General features: G+C 43.2%; 1 protein-coding gene across 1 annotated transcript in view; it reads left to right on the forward strand.

Annotated features, from left to right (window-relative positions):
• Nucleotides 1-25596, forward strand: part of SMO (smoothened, frizzled class receptor) — a 39259-nt gene that overhangs the window by 6652 nt on the left and 7011 nt on the right. The window contains exons 2-11 of the mRNA XM_088468878.1: nt 879-1084; nt 6603-6812; nt 7537-7709; nt 10833-11052; nt 11762-11885; nt 18836-18928; nt 21201-21309; nt 22938-23123; nt 24030-24178; nt 24989-25123. Of these exons, the coding sequence (XP_088325004.1) occupies nt 879-1084; nt 6603-6812; nt 7537-7709; nt 10833-11052; nt 11762-11885; nt 18836-18928; nt 21201-21309; nt 22938-23123; nt 24030-24178; nt 24989-25123 (1605 nt within the window). The remainder of the gene's footprint in view (nt 1-878; nt 1085-6602; nt 6813-7536; nt 7710-10832; nt 11053-11761; nt 11886-18835; nt 18929-21200; nt 21310-22937; nt 23124-24029; nt 24179-24988; nt 25124-25596) is intronic.

Raw genomic sequence — 25596 nt, forward strand, 5'->3', positions numbered from 1 at the left:
CCCTGCATTGGGTATAAGGCACAATGGTCCCTATGGCTACATGCATTTTCTAAAAAGTATCAGTGTGTTTTCATCCCCAAGTAGATCTTACTAACTGCTTTGGGGCTCATTTACATTTGGATGTAAGACAATGTTATGACACACCTCTCAGATGTAGCAGTACACGTCCACTTTAACGTGTGGTTGTAGGTGCTGCTTTCACAATCACCCTGAAGAGCTTTTTCAAAAGTATGCTGTATAGTATGGGATGTAGTCAGCATGCCTCCACATGGCATGCCGATGGACTATACCCCGGCGCCAGAATACCAACCGTCGGCAAGCCAAAGGTAAGTATCGGGGAGGTAGGATTAGGCACTAGGGGGAGTGTTAGGGTTAGGCACCAGTGTGGTTAGGTTTAGGCACCAAAGAGGGAGGGCTAGGGTTAGGTCGGGATCCCAGCGTCGGTATTCTGACCGCTGGGATCCTGACTGTTGGCATTACATACCCAACCCGTATAGTACAGTAAGTAATGCTTCTTGATGGGGTGCAAAGGAAAGTGAGCGAAGATGTATGTTTGCAAAGTGCACTCCCCCCTTAGTGTTTTCATTCTTGGCATGGTGCTACTAAATTCAGTGTAACAATCTGTGTGATCTATTACCTCTAAACTGTGCTACTACTTAGCCATTAATCAGACTTCTGAGTTGGATTGCAGTATTCATGTCATTGGTGAATCAGAGCACACTAAACGAATGGTGAGACAGAATACCAACCTGAGCAGATTGTACGAGAAATTCACAGCTCATTTTGTCAGTGCTACGTGTGTAATATACCAGTGTTCCATACTTTAGTGTATTATGCCTGTTTCATTAAAACTAATCTTGTTTGTGTTTCTGTGTCAGGTTTACGGAATGCTCCTCGTTGCTGGGAGGCTATACAACCCCTGCTGTGTGCTGTGTATATGCCAAAATGTGAAGCAGGAAAAGTAGAGCTGCCAAGTCAGGGCCTGTGTCAAGCTACACGTGGCCCTTGTGCCATCGTAGAACGTGAGAGGGGCTGGCCAGACTTCCTAAAGTGCTCCACAGATCGCTTCCCTGAGGGCTGCCCGGTAAGAAACTACATATTCATATTCACTATTTAAACCTCCTTCCTGAATGCTATACAAACAGAGTTCCAAGAAAAGGGTAATTGGCAGTAAGTTATTTCTTTCACAATTAAGTAGCATTTAAAGTTTGAAAATACCATGGAGGCGTTTATGAAAATTTGTTAATGGTGAAAAAGTGTTGAACATCATAGCAACCAATCAGATTAAGGGGTGAATTCAATTAGCTGCGAAAAGCGTTCCGAGGGGCAAACTTTTCGCACAAACCTGCTTGATATGTGCAATCCTATTGCTGAATTTTTTGCATGTGTGAAAACTCCATAGACAAAAACCAGCGAGCTGTTTTCACCATCTTAGAGCAGGTGAAAAAATATGCAAAATCCCTATTTTTGTCTAAAAATGTGCGGACTGCTTCAGAACCCTTTGGACATCTAATTAGCAAAAATATGTTTTTATTTAACTTAATTTCCCCTAATAATGACATAATTTTGGGAGTGAAAAATGTAAAAAGTGTTGGAAAATGGATTTAAAGTACTGGGTCAGGTATTTGGGGGGGGGGGGGGCTGTATGGATGGGACAGGTGGTTTTAGGATTGCAGGTAGCTACAGCAGGGGTATTAATTTTTTTTTAAACTGCACTTTATAGACATAAAAATATACTAGCACCTACTTTAATGTAACCCCAATTTAACTACAGCAATTATTTTGTCCATAAAATATTGCTTTTTACCATTTAAGAACCCCAAATACTTTTATTAGGGCTATTAATACACTTCTGTATATATTTTCTATGTCAGTATGCTTTTTATGGGGTACAGATTGATTTCCCCAAAATCTGTTGTACTTTTCAATGGTTTCGCCATGCACAGGGGACCGAACTAGCTCCTCCCGCTCAAGGCCATGCAGTGAAATCCGTTCCTGACTGGGCGGGCAGGGACATAAATTGCATTTAAATTCAGGCAGATTGGCGATCTGGCTAATGAGTCGTCCGGAGTCGGGTGGTCCTAAGTCCGGACCACCTATTAGCCAGATCGCCGATCCGCTGAATTTAAATGTAATATATGTCCGCGGCAGCCCTGTTCCTGTGGACCACCCCTTAGTTTCGCCCTGCCAGGCCTACCCATGACACTGCTGCACTGGCTACCTCAGCCTGCCTGTCAAAGGTGCAGCTGCAAATGTGCTCAGAAACCAAGCAGGGGGGGGGCGCCTCTCCAGCCTGGGGCCCCCCTGCAATGATTCCCCCCGCGGACTGCATTGCGCCAGCCCTGCATGGAGGCTTGCTGCCCCTCCACTCCAAAAACTTTAATAATAGTAATGACCAAATTAACTGACATGGCAACTATGTAGTGGAAAACCTTTATTTTAAATCTATAATTATGCATAAAGGGAGGAGTGTTCTGGGCATCAAGATACCACCAAAGGGTTACATATACCCAGCCTTATTTTAATTTTCGCTGAACTCTATTCTTTCTCTCCAGTTCTGGCCAAGCTGCCTACCCTGTCAACTCACCTCTGCTCTTGATTCCTCCTCCTCAGCTGTTATGTTTAGCCACCAACAATCTGAATTGCAGCACTGGCACTTCAAGCTCCCACACTATACACACTGCTGAAGGATAGTGATGGAAGTCACACTCTCATGCTGCCTCTCCACTTCAACTTCCTTCTCTCCTCCTAGAGTTCTGCCATTACCCTCACAAAACGGTCATATTGTAATTCTCCTCCCAATATTCCAACCCTCACTCCCTCTTTGCCACCTTCAAATCCCTCCTCTGCCTTCCCACTCTTCCCATCCCTTCCTCCCTCCGTCTGTGACCACAACTTCGCCACCTTCTTCACATCCAATATCTCTTCTCGTCCATTCCTCCCTCTCTGACCTTAATTTCACCACCTTCTGCACATCCAAGACTGATACCATCCACAAGGATATCTCCTTCCAATTTCCTCCTATCCCCCCATCCCATCTTGCCTTCATTCTTCTCTCATCATCTCACCCATCCACTTTACCCCATGGGCCCTATTCCCTCTCATCTCTTTTACTCCCTATCTTCTGATTCCTACTTCCATCTTGACCATCTCTTCAACTTGTCCCATTCATCTGGCACTGTCCCCTCCTACTTCAAACACACACTTTTCACACCTATGGTTAAGAAACTCTCACTTGACTCTCTCTAACTACTGCCTCAACTCTCTCATCCCTTTTGCTTCCAAACTCCTTGAGAGGATTGTTTAACTCTGGCTCACCTTATTCCTCACTTCACACACCCTTCGTGGCTTTTTTCAGTTTAGTTACTGTTCCCTTCACTCTACAAAAAACTCCCTTTCTAAGGTCATCAATGATTTTCTCATTGCCAAAGTTCACTTTTCTAGTATCATCCTTCTCGATATATCTGCATTCTTCAACACTGTTAATTACCCTCTCCTCCATCAAACTCTTTATTGGTCTCCTTGACTTCGTCCTCTCATGATTCACTTCTTATCTCACTGATCCTTCCTTTTCTGTCTCTACCTCTAGCACAGCTTTCAACCCCTTTCCTCTACCTGGCGATATTCCCCAAGTGTCTGTCCTTGGCCCCCTCCCCATCTCTCTTTACATCTCCTTCCTTGAAAAATTCATCAGCTTCTTCGGTCTCCAGTACCATCTTTATGCAGATGGCACTCAAATTTACCTAACCTACCTCTCTCTCCCTCCTGCTTGTCCTCCAAATCCACTGCCTGGTGTCGTAATTGACTCCTCCCTGTCCTTCACTACACACATTTTAAATATATTTCACTTTTGCCCTACCATCTCTTTACCATAACTAAGATCCAGCCCTTTTCCATCCGTGATGTCACAACTCTTCTACTGTAACCTCCTTCTATCAGGTTTACTTGCTTTTCTTTCTACACTTCAATCAATCAATCATGAACGCTGCCGGACAACCTTTGCCTTTCTAAATATTCCGTTGACCTCCTCCCTCTGCAACTGGCTTCATTGGCTCTCCATCATTTTCCATATCCAGTTCAAACTCCTGACCAACACTTACAAAGCATTCAGTAACTTTGCACACACATACGTCTCCGACCTCATTACTGTCGACAAGGGGCATTTTAAGAGAGGAGGGGGCCCGTATGCAGCCTACGTTTGGGCCCCTTCCTCTCTCTTGGCGGCCCAGGGCGACACTGAGCGCTGTAGATTCTGGCTTCAAGCCAGAATCAACCACATGCGCGGGTCTCCGGGAAAATGTCGCCCACGCCTACTTTCCCGGGGACATCTTTTCTGCGCATGCGCAGATCACTGGGAAAATGGCCACCGCCATTTTCCCAGTGAGTGTTTGCTGCTCTGCAGCACTTCGGGAATTGGTGGAGAGGTAAGTATGATTACCTGTGGGTGCAGGGTGTGCGGTGAGGGCCCCCCTGGACCCAGGGACCCGTGTGCACTGCACACCTTGCACCTATTATAAAGACTGCTATGCTGTCGACACTCTCTCCCTCCCATCCATTCTACTTTTCCTCCAATTGCCATTTCTACCCTACCCTTGTTACCGCCTCCTCATTTCCAAGATCTGTCCCACTCTGCCTTCCTCCTCTGGTACGCTCTAACTCACCAAGTCAGACTCTCACAAATACATCCCATCCTGCTTATCCCAGTTGTGCGATCTTACAATTATCATTGTCTGATTGCAAATGATTTGAGCCTTTGGTTCAATGCTGCAGCACGAGTGACCTGCCTATAGATTAGAAATTGTATAATTTCCTATCATACCTCCATATACCCATCTAGCATCTCGCTAACCGTGTCCATGCAAGCATTATATTTTCTAATATGCAGAATTATGAAATCTGGCTATTGTGTTCTTCTGGGATCACCTGTGCCTCTGAATGCCTCTTTCTTATACAGTGCAGAACTGCCTGCTCAGTGTCCACTCTCAGCTCTGTCCGGGTGTTGGCTTCTCCACCCTTATTCCTGCCTTATCCCCACAGAGCTTAATAGGTCCAGGAACTAAATTTCAACATGTTAAATGTTTATGATCCGTGTATATATACATACCTCTCACTCTCACTTTCCCGAGCTAGATCCCTATCTGGGGGTAATTCCATGTCAAGTGGTCCAATACAATTACCTTTTACTTTTGATCTCTGCACATTTAACAGAATAAAGCTGCATACACACTGGCGATTCGCTCCATGAGGAGCAAGGTTTAAGGAAGTCAACATTTCAATGTCACAGGCTCAATCATTTTAAATACAGATGTCCAAAAAAATATGGTTTAAAATTTTCTATTTTTTTTTTCTTTTTCTTTATTTTTATTCCTTAATGTTTTAAGATTATTCATTGTAAAATTTCAAATTGGGGTTTTGATGAGTACTTACCACGGGTTGGGTACGGGATCCCGGTGGTCAAAATCCTGACACCGGCATCCCGACAGGGTTAGGATACGAACACCTGTAAGTAGGTATCCTAACCATTCTCCTACCTCTAACCCTCCCTCCCCTAGTGCCTAAACCGAACCTTCCGCCCTAGTGCCTACACCTAACCTCCCCCCTCCCCGCATTCTAAACCTAACCCCCCCTTCAGTATGCCGGCGCCGAGATTCTGACGGGTGTTGGGATTCCGGCGCCAGTATTCTAAGTGCCGGCATCCCCTTTGCCGGGATATTAACCGTATCCCTTACCACTGACCAACAGAAATATTCTGTAATGTCAAAAAAAAAGGACAGTCTTTTCTTTATTACAAACATAAATCAAACAACAATTGATTACATTCAGGAGTCCCTCAGACATTCGGTGAGAGTAGACGAGTGTTTATTGCTGAATACTTTGGGTCATTGTGCTGCTGGAGTATAAATCTTCTCCAAACTGCTAGGCCTCTTGCAAATAGAACCTTGTTTACCTTGAAGACTTGTTTTATATCTTGCGCCATCTGTTGTCCCTGTATTATAAAAATATGAAGAGGTGGAAAGTATCCTCATAGCATTATGCTCCCACCACAAGGTATCACAGTAGGTACAGGGTTATTGGCACGATGTACAATGTTTGTGCCATAACTAAACATCTAGCATTAAGGCCAAAAAGTCCACTCTTGGTCTCATGAGAGAAAATTATCTTTCTCCAATTGGAAAGTGGGTCTTCTACATACTTTCAGGCAAACTCTTTGATACTTCATATGAGCTTCTTCAATAATGGTTTAGTTTTTGCCTTTTTCCCCATATAATGCAGAATTTTGAATTGTCAGAACTGTTGTCTCCAAAGGAGAGTTGTTTTTCCCCACTCTGCCATGGGAATATGTAACTTGTGTGATACTCTCCGTTTCTTTATAATTGATAGGACAGTGGTGTAGGAGAGATTCATTATTTTAAATAATCTTATGTTTCTCACTGATTTCTTACCTTATTAAAAGCTTTTTTTTCTGACTGATTTTGAATGTTTTTTTTTATCTTCATGATGAAGCTCTTGTTTGAAAATTAACATCATGTTCACAAGATTTGTTACTGCAGGAAGAAATGTTTGAGTTGCTTTTAATTATTATAATCTTATGCTGTTTATAGAATGAGGTGCAGAACATCAAGTTTAACAGCTCAGGGCAGTGTGAGGCACCTTTGGTCCGGACAGACAATCCCAAGAGCTGGTACGAGGATGTGGAAGGCTGTGGTATTCAGTGTGAGAACCCACTATTCACAAAGAGAGAGCATCGTGAAATGCATGTCTACATTGCCATATTCAGCTCGGTCACCATATTATGTACCTTCTTCACTCTGGTAAGTGGATGTACAGGTAAAAACATTCATGAGGTCACTGAAAAATGTGAGTGCTCAAACAGCAAGGCTTCTAGGCGGGATAAAATCGGGAAGCCGGCTGACATTATACCGACAGCCGGCTTCCCGACTGTCATATCCCGGCGAGGGTGAAATGACCGGCGTCTAGATGTAGGCGCCGCTCATTTTCCCGACGCTGGGAGGTGGGGGGGGTGGGTGGTTAGGTTTAGGGCTCCCAGAGGGGACTTGGGGTTAGGCACCCCTCGGGAGGTTAGGGTTAGGCTAGGGGGAGAGAGGGGAGGTTAGGGTTAGGCACCCCCCAGGGGAACTTAGGTTTAGGCAGTGGGGTAGGGGGGGGGGGGGGGGGTTAGGTTTAGGCACTTAGAGGGTGGATTAGGGTTAGGCACTTGGGGGGGAGGTTAGGGTTAGGCACACCTAAGGGATGGTTAGGGGGGTAGGTTAGGTTAGTTAGAACTTACCTGGGGACAATCGGGATTTCCAGCGCTGTCGGGCTGCCGCTGCCGGGATCTGTTCCTCTGTCGGACTGACGCTGCCGGGATTCGAACTGCCGGTCTTGCGGCCAGCGATATTACATACCGATTCCTTCTAGGCATAGGTTACCAAGATTCTATACAATGCAGCGGTGGGAGGATGCATCAGACCTAATTTACAATGATATAGAGAAATCATTTCTAAGTTTCTGTTTGCCTTCCACCCTTCTTGCCAGGCCACGTTCCTATCAGATTGGAAGAACTCCAACCGTTACCCTGCTGTGATTCTATTCTATGTCAATGCTTGCTTCTTCATGGGCAGCATTGGGTGGCTTGCACAGTTCATGGATGGTGCCCGCAATGAAATAGTCTGTCGGGGGGATGGCACCATGAGGCTTGGAGAGCCCACGTAAGTTATATTCATTTATAAATACTTTCTCTGAAAGTGCTAAACTAGTGATGTGCAACAGTAGGTATAGCTGTTTTTACAAAGATGTCCTGCCTGCCTTCCCTCCATTGTGTGTTGGCAAAATCTAGTCCTTTCCTGATCTGATCAAGTTCACTCGGTATAGTATACCCACAATGTGTACAACAGAAATGCTATATTTGAATAAAGGCACATATTCATTTATCAACAAGCTGCTGCCAAAATGGCTTGTAGCGGCTTGGTGGGATGGGTCTTCTAGGTGATTTCTGCCAGTAGCGTATGGAGGTGCCCTATTGTAATGGGCCGATGTGCGCGCATGCGAGCTGGAAACTGGAAAAAGGATTCTGATCCCAAAGCCTCAGCCCATGTTATTGTAGTTTCTGCATGAGGCAGTCCATGGTTGTATTGCTGTTCTTTCTTATTAATGGAGTGTCCTAAAACTATACACACTGCACAATACCAGCCATTCCCCTTCCCACAATGGAGAGTGAGCAGTTTTTAGTAAAGTACTTTTGTTTTACAATTTCACTAGACAGAGATCACAGAGTCATTGTTTGTTTTTGTTTTTTGGGGGGGTTGGGATTTTTATTTAAATTTAATTCTAACTAGTGTGTATATACACATTAATACTGATATTTTTATATAATAATAATTTTGTTGGTTTGTAAGTCTCTGTAGAGCCAAACAGGGAATATATAAATCAGGGACATACAAGCAGGGCCCTGCTTATTAGACAGCTTACACTCTTTTGAAATATATAGGAAGAATACTCTATATAGAAAAAAATATTAAAACCCAAATGTTGACTTTAACTTAACTTCTTGAAGTGACAAATTTTATTTTTAAATGTAAACGTGTTGTCTGTATTCAATTAGCCGTGTTAACTCGTTTACTCAAGTTAATGCAGCTGGGTGAAATTTTGTGCTACCATGCTGAGACCTGTAGTTCTAATGGAGAAAGAAGGGGGGAAGCAGATGCACACTCTAACTACTAAGAATAATAAATATAAATATATATAATAAACTATCAATTAAAATGGTCTTCTATAGAGGTTCTTAGTACATGTTTGGCCAAAGATGTTTTCCCACCTACCACGTCACGGTGACCTCATCAGGTGTGTCCCTAACATCCATAATACTGACACATTGTATATCTTAAATGATCTGGCCGATTCCGACGCATTGGAACAACAGATCATGTAAAATATGGCCAAACCGTGAATAAATCGTGAGTCCCCACGCACGATCACGATGCGATGCGCGCCCCCGCTGGTCGTACATCGCATCGTCAAATCTGCTGTGCTGTAGGGCAGATCTGCCAATCTGGGACACAATGCACTGGAGAAAAGTCTGGCTAGACGATAGATCGTTTGAAGATTGGACACTGCAAACACCAAATCGTGTGCAGAGGTGCCGAGGATAGTTATCAAGGGAAATTGTGCACGATATCTGATCGTGAGCACATCGCTATGTGTGTGGGCACCTTTACCTGTAATAATGCCCATTACATGTGTGTACTGCAATGCACAGGACCAATACTAATTAAAATCACTTGGGGCAGATAGGAGGCGTGCTAGCGCAAGAGAAGGGGTCTCACACCTTCAAGGGTACCTTAAATACACATACATGGGAAAAAGGAGGGGGGGGTTGGCTGCACATCCTAATTTCAACATAAGAGTTGCTACCATCCTGAGACCTTATATATATTTTTCATATGTATTACTCTTAGTAGTTAGAGTGTGCATCTGCTTCCCCCCCTTCTTTCTCCATAGGAACTAATAGACTTTTGTTCGCAGTCTCTGATCTAGTAAAAAATAGGGAGAAATCCCTTCTTTTTTTTTTTTTTTTTTTTTTGAAATGTAACAACAACTTTTATTGACTGATAAGTGTGCATAGGTACAGTGACAACAGTGCAGTACAAGAATGGATACATAGATATATATAGACATACAAAAAAGAAACCTCATCACTACAAATACAACAACGCTCCTGTGGTCCATCAGGAGCAGGGTCGGATTAAGGGGAGGGCGACAGGGGCGGTCGTCTCGGGGAGCCCCACCACTAGAGCACGCACGGGGGGTTTCTGAGTACCCAGAACCCCCCCCCCCCCCCCCCGACGGACCAATTTCACCTTCTACCGTTGCCAAAATGGGGGCAGAGCCTAATGAAGTGAGCAGCAGCTGCATAGAATGTAAGTACTGTATGTGTACTGTTTTATTATTTATATACGGTCAGGTGCATAAATATTGGGACATTGACAGAATTTTCATATTTTGGCCTCTATCCACCACCCCACCACAATGGCTTTGAAATTAAACAACACGATGTGCTTTAACTGTAGACTTTAAGATTTAATTTGAGGGTAATTACATCCAACCAAATCAGGTGAACGGTGTAGGAAGGGTGGGGGGTGGGGGGGAACTGTATTGATGAGACAGCTGGTTTTGTTTTTTTGGTCAATTTATTTAAAATGACACACAAATCACCTTACATGCATCTATACACTCCAAATTTATCTATGGCTTTTATACTGCCGAAAACTTTTTTTTTTTTCTTACATTTCTTTCAATGTTGGGGTAAAGGGTGATTTCCCGACACTTAGCACAGGTATTACCAGCCAGAATTATCACGCGACCACCGGGATAAGCCTGTTCTAGTTGAATTGCACTATAAGCAGGAGCGTGCATGTGCGCGATAAGCCAAACTGCTGTGGGCGTTAAGTCAACCGGTTTACCATGGCTAATTGAATTTGGCCCCTTATTTATGCACATTACACAGTGAAATCTCCATGGTGTCATAGCCTGCAAAATATTTGTCACAAACCTGAAACAGCAAGAGAGCAAAGCTCCGTTATCTACTATAATGACTTGCCTATATTCTAGACCTCCAATGATCTCTCTGGTTTGGCTTGTAGTCCTATAAGTAGACTGATGTGTTATGCCTCTGTGTACTGATCATATTAGAGCTCTGTCTTCTGCCCCATTATAAGAATTTCTAGATACATCAGCTTTGAATAATGGAATTGTCAACAAGGTGTACTGGACATTTTTACTTGTGTTATTCAGATATGGAATTTAGCTAACACTCTTTAACCTTTCTTTTTCAGATCAAATGAGACTCTCTCCTGTGTTATTATATTTGTTATTGTTTACTATTCCATGATGTCAGGGGTAATTTGGTTTGTTATGCTGACCTATGCTTGGCACACCTCCTTCAAAGCCCTGGGCACCACTCACCAGCCCCTCTCTGGCAAGACCTCATATTTGCACTTGGTGACATGGTCCATCCCTTTTGTCCTCACTGTGGCCATCCTTGCAATAGCTCAGGTAATTGTCTCCACAAACTACAGATGTTCATAGCTGGTGACTCGATGTGCACTTACTTAACCCTAACTTTCCATACTGGACTAGACTGTCTTCTAAGGCTTGATCAACGTAATGAATACAACTCCTCTTGGTGGTATTTCCATATTTCTGGGATGGCAGCTTATCTGTCTTGTTTGCCCTGACTATACGACATCTCCGTATATATTAAAAGTTACCAAGTTACAACTGCCCTAGCTTTATCTTTAATGCTCTAACCTTACAGATTTCTACATACGTAATAATGGACATGGGCTATTATTTGAAAGCATCTGTGTAAAGTAGAATGTTACAGTAGGAGGTAGATAAGTGCTTTCAAATCTTATGTAGCCTTTGAATTCTTTATGTTGCCCATCAAGTACATTAATTTATATAGGTTGCATAATTTGTACAGCATTTATTTTTACCATGTAACCAGATGACCATCTGTATTACCCATATTTACCAAATTGCAACGTTATATCACTGCAAATACAATCTAGTTACATAAATGCAATAATTCCTGTTACAAGTCTATGGCGTGATGAGCACTATAAGGAAAATAAGCATAAAATAAACTGTAATAATGTGATAATATACAGTATTTGGAAGAAAAAAAAATTCTACTTGAAGAGGTATTTTCAGAAGTGATAGCCCCGTGTAAGATGAATTTACCTTTGTCCTGTTTCGACAGGTGGATGGTGACTCCGTAAGCGGGATCTGCTTTGTGGGGTACAAGAACTATCGGTATAGAGCTGGCTTTGTCTTAGCCCCTATTGGAATAGTACTGGTTGTAGGGGGTTACTTTTTAATCCGAGGTAAGAATAAGCAAATGAAGAAAATAGGTGTTCTAAATAAATCTAACCTTAGTAGTCACAACTGAAGTAACAAAGATTAGTTGTATGTATTTGTCCTTGTGAGACAACTGAATTGAATTTCATCTGAAAACTAGACTTCACGTGATCTGAGATCTTACCAAAGCACACACTGGATAGTTTACTAAAGGACGTGCACAATATAAATACTGTGTATGGATAAAAAAAAAAAGACACACTGTTACACAGTGGCACCTGGAGGCAGGATCCAGCTCCAACAGTTAAGCTGGCCATACACCTACACGACCAGAATAAGATCTGATTCATCATAGGATTTCCCTTCGATTCCCCGAAACTCCCTGGCAGTCCCGGCAGCATGTTTGTATCATTTTCTTAGCACAGGATCTGTCGTAAGATCGATCTTGTGTCTCACAGGCCCATAAGGGAAACCGTCATTGAAATGACTTGAATTGCTGCACGATGGATCGCATGAACAAAATAAACGGAACAATCTGCACACGATACGATGGAACATATGGGCTGCACATCTGATCATAAGATCCGATTATAGGAGCTGCGGGAGCGCGCAGTGGATCTTATCTTACTAAAATAATACACGATTTTCACAAGATTCATCTTATGACTCATTGAAAATTGGTCAATCGGCCCGAAATCGTGCAGGTGTATGGCCAGCATAAGGGCCATTATTGAAAGAGGAAAAACATTAAATTAGCATATTTTTTTGTCATGAAAATTATATTAATGTTTATTTTGTGTTGTAGTGTCACACGATACCTTTTTTTTTTTTTTTTACATTCAGCTATGTTATTTTCTTTTATTTGCACCATTGCATTGGTTTTTATTTTCTTCTAATTAATTTGCCTGAAAAATGTTGCATTATGTGAAATATTTTAACATGTACAGTAATTCCTCCATATCTCCGATAAAACAGCAAGCCCCTAGAATTGTTCATTGTTTTAGATCATCAACTGTGCTTACACATTGAAGCCCACTCTTTGTCTAGTAGTTACTAGGGGTATGCACCGGCCACTTTTCGTGTTTTGGATCTGGATCTTTTTTCGTGTTTTGGATCTGGATTGGTTTTGCCAAAACCACCCTTCCGTGTTTTGGGTTCTGGGTTTTGTGTTTTGGATCTGTATTTTTACAAAAAAAAAAAAAGCATAAAAACAGCTAAAATCACAGAATTTGTGGGTTTTTCTGCTACTATGCTATTATTAACCTCAATAACCTTAATTTCCACTCATTTCCAGTCTATCCTGAACACCTCACAATAGTGTTTTTATGTCCAAAAGGTTGCACCGAGGTAGCTGGATGACTATGCTAAGCGACACAAGTGGGCAGCACAAACACGTGGCCCATCTAGGAGTGACACTGCAGTGGCAGACAGGATGGCAGTTTGAAAAACTAGGCCCCAAACAGTACATAATGTAAAGGGAAAAAAAAAAATTGTCCTTGGGCCCTCCCACCCACCCTTATGTTGTATAAACAGGACATGCACACTTTAACAAACCAATCATTTCAGCGCCAGGGTCTGCCACACGACTGTGGCTGAAATTATTGGTTCGTTTGGGCCCCCACAAAACAAGCTGGCAATTAATCTGTCCCTGCACAAACTGGCTCTACGGAGGCAAGATGTCATCCTCATCCGCCGATTCCTCATCCTCTTCAGTGTTGTGTACATCCTCATCCTCACAGAGTATTAATTCGTCCCCGCTGGAATCCACCACCACAGGTCCCTCTGTACGTTCTGGAGGCTGGTCTCCCTGGAAGAGTTGATAATTCATTTTTATGAACATCATCTTCTCCACATTTTGTGGAAACAACCTCCTACGCCTTTCGCTGACAAGGTTCCCGGCTGCACTAAACACTCTTTCGGAGTACACACTGGAGGGGGGGCAACTCAGGTAAAATAGAGCCAGTTTGTACAAAGGCCTCCAAATTGCCTCTTTTTCCTGCCAGTACAGGTAAGGACTGTCTGACATGCCTACTTGGATGCTGTCACCGATGTAATCCTCCACCATTCCGTCAATGGTGACAGCATCATATGCATGGACAGTAGACATGTCAGAAATTGTTGCCAGGTCCTTCAGTCCGGACCAGATGTCCAAACTTGGTCCTGCCTGCCCTGCATCACCGCCAGCGGGTTGCTTAGGATACCTAAGTTTTTTCCTGGCAGCCCCAGTTGCGGGATAAAATGAAGGAGCTGTTGACGTGTCACGTTCCACTTCAGCTGACAGTATTTTCACCAGCAGGTCTTTGCACCTCTGCAGGCTTGTGTCGGCCGGAAAGAGAGACACCACATAGGCTTTAAACCTAGGATCGAGCACGGTGGCCAAAATGTAGTGGTCTGATTTCAACAGACTGACCACCATGGAATCCTGGCAAAGCGGTTGAAGGGCTTCATCCACAAGTCTCACATGCCGAGCGTCTACAAAAGCCTGATGAGGGGAATGACCTGACTCAAGCTGGCAGTGTCTGAACTGACTTCACGTGGGGCAAGTTTGAAGGGCTGGAGAACCTTGCACAGCACGGAAATCATTCTCCACTGCGCTTGAGTCAGGTGCATACCCCCTCCTTTGCCTATGTCATAGGTGGATGTATAGGCTTGAATGGCCTTTTGCTGCTCCTCCATCCTCTGAAGCATATAGAGGGTTGAGTTCCACCGCATCACAACCTCTTGCTTCAGGTGATGGCGGGGCAGGTTCAAGAGTGTTTGCTGGCGCTCCAGTCTTCTGCACGCAGTCGCTGAATGGCGAAAGTGGCCAGAAATTTTTCGGGCCTCCTAAAGTGTCTCCTGCACGCCCCTGTCGCTTTTCAGAAAATTCTGCACCACCAAGTTTATTGTGTGAGCAAAACATGGGACGTTCTGGAATTTGCCCAGATGTAATGCCCGCACAATATTGATGGCGTTGTCAGATATCACAAATCCCCAGGAGAGTCTAAGTGGGGTAAGCAACTGGGCGATGATTTCCCTCAGTTTCTCTAAGAGGTTGTCGGCGGTGTGCCTCTTACTGAAACCGGTGATGCACAGCGTAGCCTGCCTTGGAACGAGCTGGCATTTCTGAGATGCTGCTACTGGTGACGCTGCTGTTGTTGCTGCGTAAGGTGATACATCTACCCAGTGGGCTGTCACAGTGATATAGTCCTTAGTCTGCCCTGTTCCACTTGTCCACATGTCCGTGGTTAAGTGGACATTGGGTACAACCGCATTTTTCAGGACACTGAGGACACTTTTTCTGACGTTTCTGTACAGTCTCGGTATCGCCTGCCTAGTGAAGTGGAATCTAGACGGGATTTGGAACCGGGGTCACACTACCTCCATCAATTGTCTAAATCCCACTGCACTAATGGCGGATACCGGACGCACGTCTAACACCAACATAGCAGTCAAGGCCTCAGTTATACGTTTTGCTTCAGGATGACTGCTATCGTACTTCATCCTCCTCGCTAAGGACTGTTGGAGGGTCAATTGTTTAGTAAAAGTAGTGGTGTTCCTACTTTCTCTCTGGGATGATGAACGACTCCCAGCAACAGCAGCAGCGGCAGCAGTAGGCGTAGCAATGCAGGATCCTCCGGAGGAATCCCGGATAGGAGAGTCAGTCATGCCAGTGACATGGCCTGCAGGACTACTTCCGATCCTGACTAAGGAGGAAATTGACGAGGAGGGAGTTGATGGTGTGGTTTGCAGGCGCTTGGATACAACTGGACAACGGGATTTAGGTGTCCCTGGACTGCTTACAGTCTTAGCCAAAGTTTCTGAACTTGACCGTAACTTTTTATGAACGCACTGCAGGTGCCGTATAAGGGAGGATGTTCCTAGGTGGTTAACGTCCCTACCCCTACTTATTTCACCTTTACATATGGCAAGACAGTTGTTGTCCGGATTTGGATAGAAATATTGCCAGACCAAAGAGGTGGAATGTTTGGTCTTCTGCCCAGGCATGACCGTGATGGGCTTTTTCATCCCACGGACAACAACTGTCTCTCCTGGAGCCTGATTTAAACAAACCACATCACCATCAGAATCCTCCTCGCCAACTTCCTCTTCAGCGCCAGCGACACCAGTATCCTCATCCTGTTGTACTTCAACAGTGACATCTTCAATTTGCATATCAGCAAGTGGACTGTGGGTGATCCTTTCAGCACTTGCAGGGGGCGTGCAAATGGTGGAAAGAGCCACCTCTTCCCGTCCAGTGCTGGGAAGGTCAGGCATCGCAACCGCCACCACACTTGGACTCTCCTTGGGGATTTGTGATATCTTCTTAGAACGCACAGTTCTTCGCTGTGCTTTTGCCAGCTTAACTCGTTTGATTTTTTTAGCGGGAGGAGGGCTTCCATCGTCATGTGAAGCTGAACCACTAGTCATGAACATAGGGAAAGACCTTAGCCGTTCCTTGCCACTCCGTGTCGTAAATGGCATATTGGCAAGTTTACGTTTCTCCTCAGATTTAAATGTTTTGTTTTTTTTAAGGTCATTTTCCTGAACTTTGTCATTTGGGATTGTATGTGCCCTCTACTATGACATTGGGCATCGGCCTTGGCAGACGACGTTGATGGCATATTATCGTCTATGTCATGACTAGTGGCAGAAGCTTCAGCACTAGGAGGAAGAGGTTCTTGATCTTTCCCTATTTTATTTTTATCGGAGAAAGTTTGGTCCTCCATTTATGTTATATTGATATATACGTGCGGCTAAGGACACACACACACAGAAAATAATTTTTTATATTTGTTGGAGACTAGTGCACTTTGTGGGTTACACCACCCTTTAAGAAATGAGCCAGCCGGCTCTTTACTTATGGGACACAGGCACACGCTTGGCGCTGCTCCTTTGTTGATGCACGTGCAGCTACAGTGCACACAATTCACAAAGACAGGAAAAAAAAAGAATTTTTTTGTTGGAGTGCACTTTGGGGGTTACACCACCCTTTAACAGACAGACGCACGCTTGTCGCTGCTGCTTTGAGGATGCACGGTCAGCGCAGACAATTCACAAAAACAGAAGAAAATGTTTTATTTTTGTTGGAGTGCACTTTGGGGGTTACACCACCCTTTAACAGACAGACGCACACTTGGCGCTGCTGCTTTGAGGATGCAGGTGCAGCTACAGCCCACACTCTTCACAAAGACAGAAAAAAAAAAGGAGAATTTTTTATTTTTTGTGGAGCGCACTTTGGGGGTTACAGCACCCTTTAACGGACAAGCCAACCGGCCCTTTACTTATGGGACACAGGCACACGCTTGGCGCTGCTCCTTTGTTGATGCACGTGCAGCCACAGTGCACACAATTCACAAACACAGAAAATATTTTTTATTTGGTTTGGAGCGCACTTTGGGGGTTACAGCACCCTTTAACGGTCAAGCCAGCCGGGCTTTTACTTATGACACAGGCGCACGCTTGGCACTACTTTGTTGATGCACGTGCGGCTACTGCGCACACAATTCACAAACACAGAAAAAAAAATTTCTTTTTTGCACTTATGGGGAGCACCCCTGATGGACAGAGCACCCCCTGGACAACACTACAGCACCCCTTTAGGACTGGGACACTGCACAGGACTTTGGAGTGGACACAGCCCTTATGGACAACTGACTGCACAACACAGTCCAGCCAGCCCCTATGGACTTTGGAGGAGTGGACACAGCCCCTATGGACAACAGCAGCACAGCACAACACTACACAGCCCAGCCAGCCCTCCCTCTTCACTGTCCACAGCCGAGTGAGAAAATGGCGCCGACGCGGGTACCTTTTTATATAGAATCCAAAACCCGCGAGACCCGGAAGGCGGGATGATGACGTTTTTGTCTCGATTTCAGATCCGAGTCGGGCGGGAAGAGTCGAGCCTGACTCAGATCGGGGGGGTTCGGATTTCAGAAATCCGAACCCGCTCACCCCTAGCAGTTACACATTACAGCACAATTCCGCTAAATGATCCTACCTGACTGGACAGAGACTTAGGGGTATATTTACTAAAGTGCAAGTTTTTATAAATGGAGTTGTTGCCCATATCAAATCATATTCTAGCTATTATCTTCTAGAAGGAGCTAGATACTGTAAATAAGTAGAATCTGATTGGTTACTATGGGCAACATCCCCACTTCTAAAAACCTGCACTTAAATAAATACAACCTTTAGAATACATTTCCCAATACAATTGTTATTCAGGGGCCAATGTACTAAGCTCTGGAATGTGATAAAGTGGAGAATGATAAACGACCAATCAGCTCCTAACTGTAATTTTTCAAACACAGCCTGTAACATGACAGTTAGGAGCTGCGTAGCTGGTCGTTTATCACTCTGCACTTTATCACTTTCCAGAGTTTAATACACCTACTGCTCAGGCTTGGTGATAAACTAATGTCCAAGATACTACCTGACACTTCATATGTCATTATAAAAACTATAGGACTCATTCACTAATATTGAATTTAGATGCAAAATCTACACTGAACCATAGTTTTTGATCTGTCTCCTACAAGTGAAGTAATGAAAGCAAGTGTCTGATTACCTAAATCAGGGATAGGGAACCTTGTTTCTGCCAAGAGCCATTTTGATACAGTATATGACATTATTTGTGGGCCCGATGCAGGCCACGCCCCCTCTGTGTAATGTCACACGGGGCAATGGAATAATTGCAGGTGATTACAGCAATGCCTGGAGCATCCTGAGGTTTCTCCGGGGAGCTGTAAGGGCAGTGGTGTGACCGTGTGACGCTCCAGGCGGCACTGCTGCATAGATTCTGGCTGCAGGGTGCCATTCTTGGCACCCGATTAGCCAGATGAGACTAGCAGAAAAAAGCTCTGAGGGCCAGACCAAATGATTCTGCAGGCTTTATACGGCCCCCAGGCCTGAGGTTCCCCATCCCTGACCTAAATGCTCATTTACTAAAATGACATTGGTATATTTTACAACTTAATACTTTCTTCTATAGGTGTAATGACATTATTTTCCATCAAGAGCAATCACCCTGGCCTCCTTAGTGAGAAAGCAGCCAGTAAAATCAATGAAACCATGCTACGACTAGGTAACACTCATTTCTGTTCCCATCTCTGCCTATATGCTGATTATATTTCATTTTCTGAAATGCCAAAGGTGTCAATACCAATATGTAAACACTGATGATTTAAGTTGCAGCCAGGTTACAGAGGGAGAAACAGGGACCGGAATAAGATTAAACTATTAGTAAATAACTTTTTTTTTAAGTGTTCATTATTTAAAATAAGGTATTTTATATTATTTTCCTTTTTTATTTGTGTGTGTGTGTGTGTGTGTGTGTGTGTGTGTGTGTGTGTGTGTGTGTGTGTTTACACATTGAAAATTTCTGATTTAAGATTTATCATTCCTGCTTAGCCTTAATGGCACTGATAACCAGTGTTTAGGGAAGGAAAACTTTCTGCATTTACAGTGTTTGGTAAGGCAAAACTTAGAAGTTGCTGTAACTTAGTAGAATGTTTACTACAACAATTTTTTCAAATAATGAAATTGTTTTAGGATTTGGAATGGTGTGCCCAGTAAAGTAGATAGAAACATGCATGGTATTATTCTAACTTCTGTACTTAAGAAGTATTGGCTCAGAATTATATGGAACTATATTGTCATATGTAGATAGTATTAGAATTTAATCTCAAAAGGTTTCTGTGCTTAATTGTGCCTAGCACAAGATATATAGTTTCATGCTACTATATATGCTTTATGTAAAGGCTATGAGCTAGAGATAGACATCATAAGCCGATGGTTAGCAACCATCAATGTTCCCGACACAATGGAAGTACTTTTTCCATCGAATTGCGGGTATTCGATGGTTGCCAGCCATCAGATGCTACTTTCCAATGCCCATCCGATGACTGGCTGTTCTTTTTCATCTGCGGACACCCGGAAGTGGTGTCCGCAACTCAGCTTTGACTGCTTTTGCGCCTGCGCAAAGTATAGCCATCGATTTTTTTTCTTTTTTCTTTTACCATCGAATATTTGTGATGCGATGGCTAGTAGCCATTGCATCACTGGTTTTGATGTCTGCCCCCTGGAACCATGTGATGCCGGGCTTCCGATGTCCATCCCTACTATGGGCAAATTCAGTGTGTTGTGTTTGCCAATACTTTTGCCTGTCATATTTTCTGACCATGCCCCCAATGATGTCAGAAATATCCGTAGACATTAGACCAAGTCCCCATTTGGAGCCCAGGGCAAGATGAAAAATGTAGCCGTGGCCACTGAAAAATGGGACCAGACCACAGTTTCAGGTCACTCTGAAAGTTTTTTCCATTCCATATGCACCTTAATGCCCCCAGTAGTAGTGCCCCTCTTGCAGTGCCCACTGTAATAGTGCCCCTTATACAATGTCCCCAGTAGCAGTGCCCCATGTAGTAGTGCATCCTTATACAGTGCCACCAGTAGTGCACCCTTATGCAGTGCCCCCAGTAGTGATCCCCCCCCTATGCAGTGCCCCCAGTAGTGATCCCCCCCTATACAGTGCCCCCAGTAGTAGTCCCTATACAGTGCCCCTTATACAGTGCCCCCAGTAGTAGTCCCCCCTTATACAGTGCCCCTTATACAGTGCCCCCAGTAGTGATCCCCCCCTATGCAGTGCACCCAGTAGTGATCCCCCCTTATGTAGTGCCCCCAGTAGTGGTCCCCTCTATGTAGTGCCCTCAGTAGTGGTCCCCTCTAGGGACTGCCCCTTATACAGTCCCCCCAGTAGTGGTCCCCCTATGCAGTGCCCCCCCATTAGTGGTCCCCCCTATGCAGTATCCCCAGTAGTGATACAGTGTCCCCAGCCAGTAGTGCCCCTTACATAATACACCTGCACAAAACACTTACCTAAATCCCTGCTCCTGCGGCCGCCGCTGTCTGCTCCTCCGTCCTCCCGCTCGGCACTATGGCGTCTCTCCCATCACCCACTGCGTTACCGAAAGGCGGAGCTCATGAGTGAGCTCCGCCCATAGGTGCAGCAGCCAATGAGAGTCTATCTGACTCTCATTGGCTGCTGAAACACACACCGTGCCGGCGGCGCTGTGTGTGTTACTGTGTCCGCACTACACTGACTTTAACGGATCGCCATCGGTCCGATGGCGCCTGGGGCATGAACCCCTTTCGGGATATTGAAAATTGGGATGCCACTGTCTGTCTTTTGACCACAGGCATCCTGTCCAGTGGTCTATCATACTGATTCCGCAATTTGGTAATGCTGATAATGAGTTGTAGGGAAATAAGAAAAAAAAAAAAGATTATTTATATATCGGTATATTTTAACCATTATATTGATATGAGTATTCATTTTACAATCTGCTCTGATTCAGGAATATTTGGATTCTTGGCCTTTGGTTTTGTGCTTATAACCTTTGGCTGCCATTTCTATGACTTCTTCAACCAGGCTGAGTGGGAGAGGAGTTTTCGGGAATATGTTCTGTGAGTATTGCAATTGGCCACATAAATTAAACTATAATTCAATAATATATATACTTTCTATACTACTTCTTCAGTAGCATCCTGCATATAAATAAATAAAGGATCATAATAGTATAAATGAGTCCCACCTTCAACATCAATAGTATTATACTATTATACAATATAATGTGGCGCTTACGTCAGACGTTATGTCCATGCATATTCATATACTGGTTGCAGTCAAATAGTCACTAGTATTGTAGATCTCACATGTTCTTTCAAATCAATAATGTCCATATACAGTCACATTTGTAAAGTGTTCCCTTATAATAATGGTTACAACTCTTGCTTCCTCAATATTCAAATCCAGTCATCAATGCTAAGTAAATTGCTGAATCCTCAGTGACGCAGTCCCAAATCTCTAGATTTATGTTCCACAAGCATCTGTTCTTTATGCTGCACAGATAGGATCCCACAATTTAATGATGTAGTCCCAAAATTCCAAGTTATGTTCCACAAGAGCCTGTTCCTTTTGCTGCACATTTAGGGTCCACCATAAACACTTCTCCTTCATGTATTCACGTGCGGTGAGATCAATGATACTGTTGTATTATTCTATTAGTTTTTTTTATATCAAAACTCTGGAGCATGTCAGGAAGTTTGATAAGGGAGGGAGTATTACAGTGAGGCTCTGCCTCCCTTGACTGCACGTCCCTGTCTCACATAAAGAACAGACGTTATGGAACATAATCTGTAGATTTGGGACTGTGGCATTGAGGATTCAGCAATTTACATGGCATTGGGAACACCTCAGATAAGTGACTGCACATAGACATTATTAATTCTGAAAGGACACGTGAGATTCTGCAGTACTAGCGACTATTTAACTGCAAACAGTATACAGGTTGAGTCTCCCATATCCAAAATGCTCGGGACCAGGGGTATTTTGGATATCGGATTATTCCGTATTTTGGAATATTTGCATACTATAATGAAATATCTTGGGTATAGGACCCAAAACTAAACACAGAATGCATTTATGTTCTATATACACCTTATACACACAGCCTGCAGCTCATTTTATACAATATTTTTTATAATTTTGAGCATCAAAAAAAGTTTGTGTACATACTTGAAATTCATTTATGTTTCATATACACCTTATACACACAGCCTGAAGGTTATTGTATACTGTATTTTAATGAAATTGTGCTTTAAAACAAGTTTGTGTACATTGAACCATCAGAAAGCAAAGGTTTCACATTCTCAGTCATACCAAAAATATTCCGTAATTCGGAATATTCCGTATTTCGGAATATTTGGATATGGGAGACTCAACCTGTATAAATGTTCATGCTACTACATAACCTCTGAAGTGAGCACCACATTATTTTGTATAATACTTACATTTATTTCTGTACCCACCCAGTCAGCAGATTCAACAGCTCGGCGCAGCATTCTAGGAAAATGGGCATGTGCTCAGAATATTAGCCATTGCTGGCACACAGATCTTGTAGAATCAGACTTTTTCTGGTCAAGTCACTGTAAAGCTGACCAGTATGTTACAGTCCATTCTATACGTGATTACAAATAGACTTTACTTATTTCATCCTCCATTTTCTATGAGCTTGTACTTTGCTGTCTTTAAGGTGTGAAGCCAATGTGACCATTGCTGCTCAGACCAAACAGCCGCTCCCAGAGTGTGAAATCAAAAACAGACCCAGCCTCCTTGTAGAGAAGATTAATCTTTTTGCCATGTTTGGCACTGGCATATCCATGAGCACATGGGTGTGGACCAAAGCAACCATTATTATCTGGAAGAGAGCCTGGTGCAGGTGAGGCACTGAGCTCTGCACAGACAGAGGCAAAACTGTAAACCTTTGATTAGATTTATCTTGTGTATGAATTTCCAAGCGTTTTTTTTCCCCCCCACATATTCCAATGTTTTCTATTATTCTGTTTTAAGACATAGGGACCTATGTATCAAGCTGATTTTTACATAAAATTATACAGAAACTGCAGTTTCTGCATCATTTTATGTATTGTGTCTATGTACTAATAGCACAACGCTGGAGATTTCACAGAAATCTCTGGCAAAGTGCTAATTAGCCCTGCAGATCGCAGTCCCCATTATTTTCAAAGGGGACTACGATCTGTCCCCTATGTACTAAACTCCAAAAGGTGAAGCTTTTCGGAATTTAGCCACGGTAGTTTACACCATCTTCAGATGATGTAAACTACTGCTAGCCTATGGAGGCTCCCGGTGCAGGAGAGACATCTTTTGATCTCCCCCCGCAGCCCCTGTCCGGCCCCGGAAGCTGACACTATGCGCATGCGCAGTGTCAGCTCCCCCTGGGGAAGTCTTTCACTTCTGTGAAAGACTTCTCCTAAAGCCGGGGATATAAGTCGTGGGGACAGCGGTTACCGCAACCGCTCTCCCTGCGAGTTCCCCTGGTACATAGCGGGGATATTTTCATTACAAATGAAAATATTTCCGGCGATATGGATACATATTAATCGCAGCAGTGCCGCAATTATTAGTACATAGAGCCCTGAAATCTAAAAGACACTAGTATTTAAATCCTACTTCCCATTTAACTATAGCTCTTCATGAGATCCCGGAGAGTAGGCACAGGTGGGAGTGCAGGAGACGTGCAGTCACACTTTTAAACAAATGTAAAGGAAATTTTATTTTCCGTTCTCTCTTTATGTCTATTTTTTTTATATTATTTTTTCTTTAGGATTTTGGGACGCAGTGATGATGAACCAAAAAGAATCAAGAAGAGTAAGATGATTGCAAAAGCATTTTCCAAGAGGAAGGAGCTGTTAAACAACCCGGAAAGAGAACTGTCCTTCAGTCTGCATACTGTGTCCCATGAAGGACCGGTCGGTATGTTTAAGTAACTGATTGTGGTGCTTAATATCTAGCCAAGCTATTCACTGTAAAATAACGTTTGGGGGAAGTGTCTTAGAAGAAATACACAGTATGTTACCACAGCTTTTAGCATTGTCCCATATATGGAACTGCGTGCTAAACAGCATTGCAGTAATGTGCTCATGAATCTTTTCAGCTCATTCCTGGCCACCAGATTCCCATATACACTGATCCCACCAACGCGTTCAGAAACATATGCTCCATCAGTGTGATGTACCCAAGAATATTCCTCTGTGAACTGAAGTACGGCTTGTGGGTTAAGGGGTCCCCAATGGATTCCAGAACTAAAAGATCCAGAGTAACGTACATCTGGCAGTATCTGTCATGCTGTTAAATACTCACCAAAAATTGATTGGACCTTTTTATTATTTCTGATTCCTATGCCTGAATAAACCATGGGAAAGGCTCATAGTTGGTGTTCCTAAACTCAGAATGTGTAGCTTTGTCAGTATGCCTCCTTCAGGCTATTCTGATCACACGTGTCCTTGGGGAAGAATATCGAAAAGTTGTTGTTTTTTATTGAAAATATTTCTGACTTCCATTCTATAAGAAGATAATTTACCAATATAGCGCCAAGGTATACAAAGTAAAGAATGTATTCTGAACAAAGTTGGTGTGGCCACGAAGGTATAACTTGCCACTAGTCAATAGCATACTACACATAATTACCATGTTAAATAAAATGAGTTATTTAAGAATGTTCTGCTTTCTTGCTGCTGTTCTGTACAGTTTGAATTCTAATACATGTTCTGTTTTCATTTTCAGCTGGTCTGAACTTTGACATTAATGAGCCATCGGCTGATATGTCATCAGCATGGGCACAGCATGTAACAAAGATGGTGGCCAGGAGAGGAGCAATTTTACCTCAGGATGTTTCTGTAACACCTGTGGCAACTCCAGGTAATGACACTTCTCATTAGTGCTACAGTTTACTTTTATTTTCTTGCACACTAATGTAATACATATTTGTTCTTTATAAGATGATATTTACAACTTTATTATTAACCTGATATTAACACTCTTATTAGCTAATGCATGTGAATCCACACGTACAATAAAGTTAAATTATAACCCTTAGGGGCTAATTGATTTAACAGACTACAGCGGTTCCCAAACTTGGGGCCTATTGTGAAACTACAAGTCCCAACATGCTGAGCCACAGTTTTGCTATTAGTGAATGCTAAAACTGGGGTGTGTAGTTTCACACAATAAATAGAAAATTACAGCGCTGATGTAGGGTAATAATCTTAATAGATCTAATTAAACCAGATGAAGTGCAATCAATTAAAAGAATATAAAGAATTTTAATTATATATATATATATATATATATAATAAAATGATTTATTGCAAGATGTAAAATAAAAAGATTGA

This window comes from Taudactylus pleione, unplaced genomic scaffold (assembly GCF_031769625.1).
Source record: "Taudactylus pleione unplaced genomic scaffold, aTauple2 ptg000086l, whole genome shotgun sequence".
Classification (NCBI taxonomy): domain Eukaryota; kingdom Metazoa; phylum Chordata; class Amphibia; order Anura; family Myobatrachidae; genus Taudactylus; species Taudactylus pleione.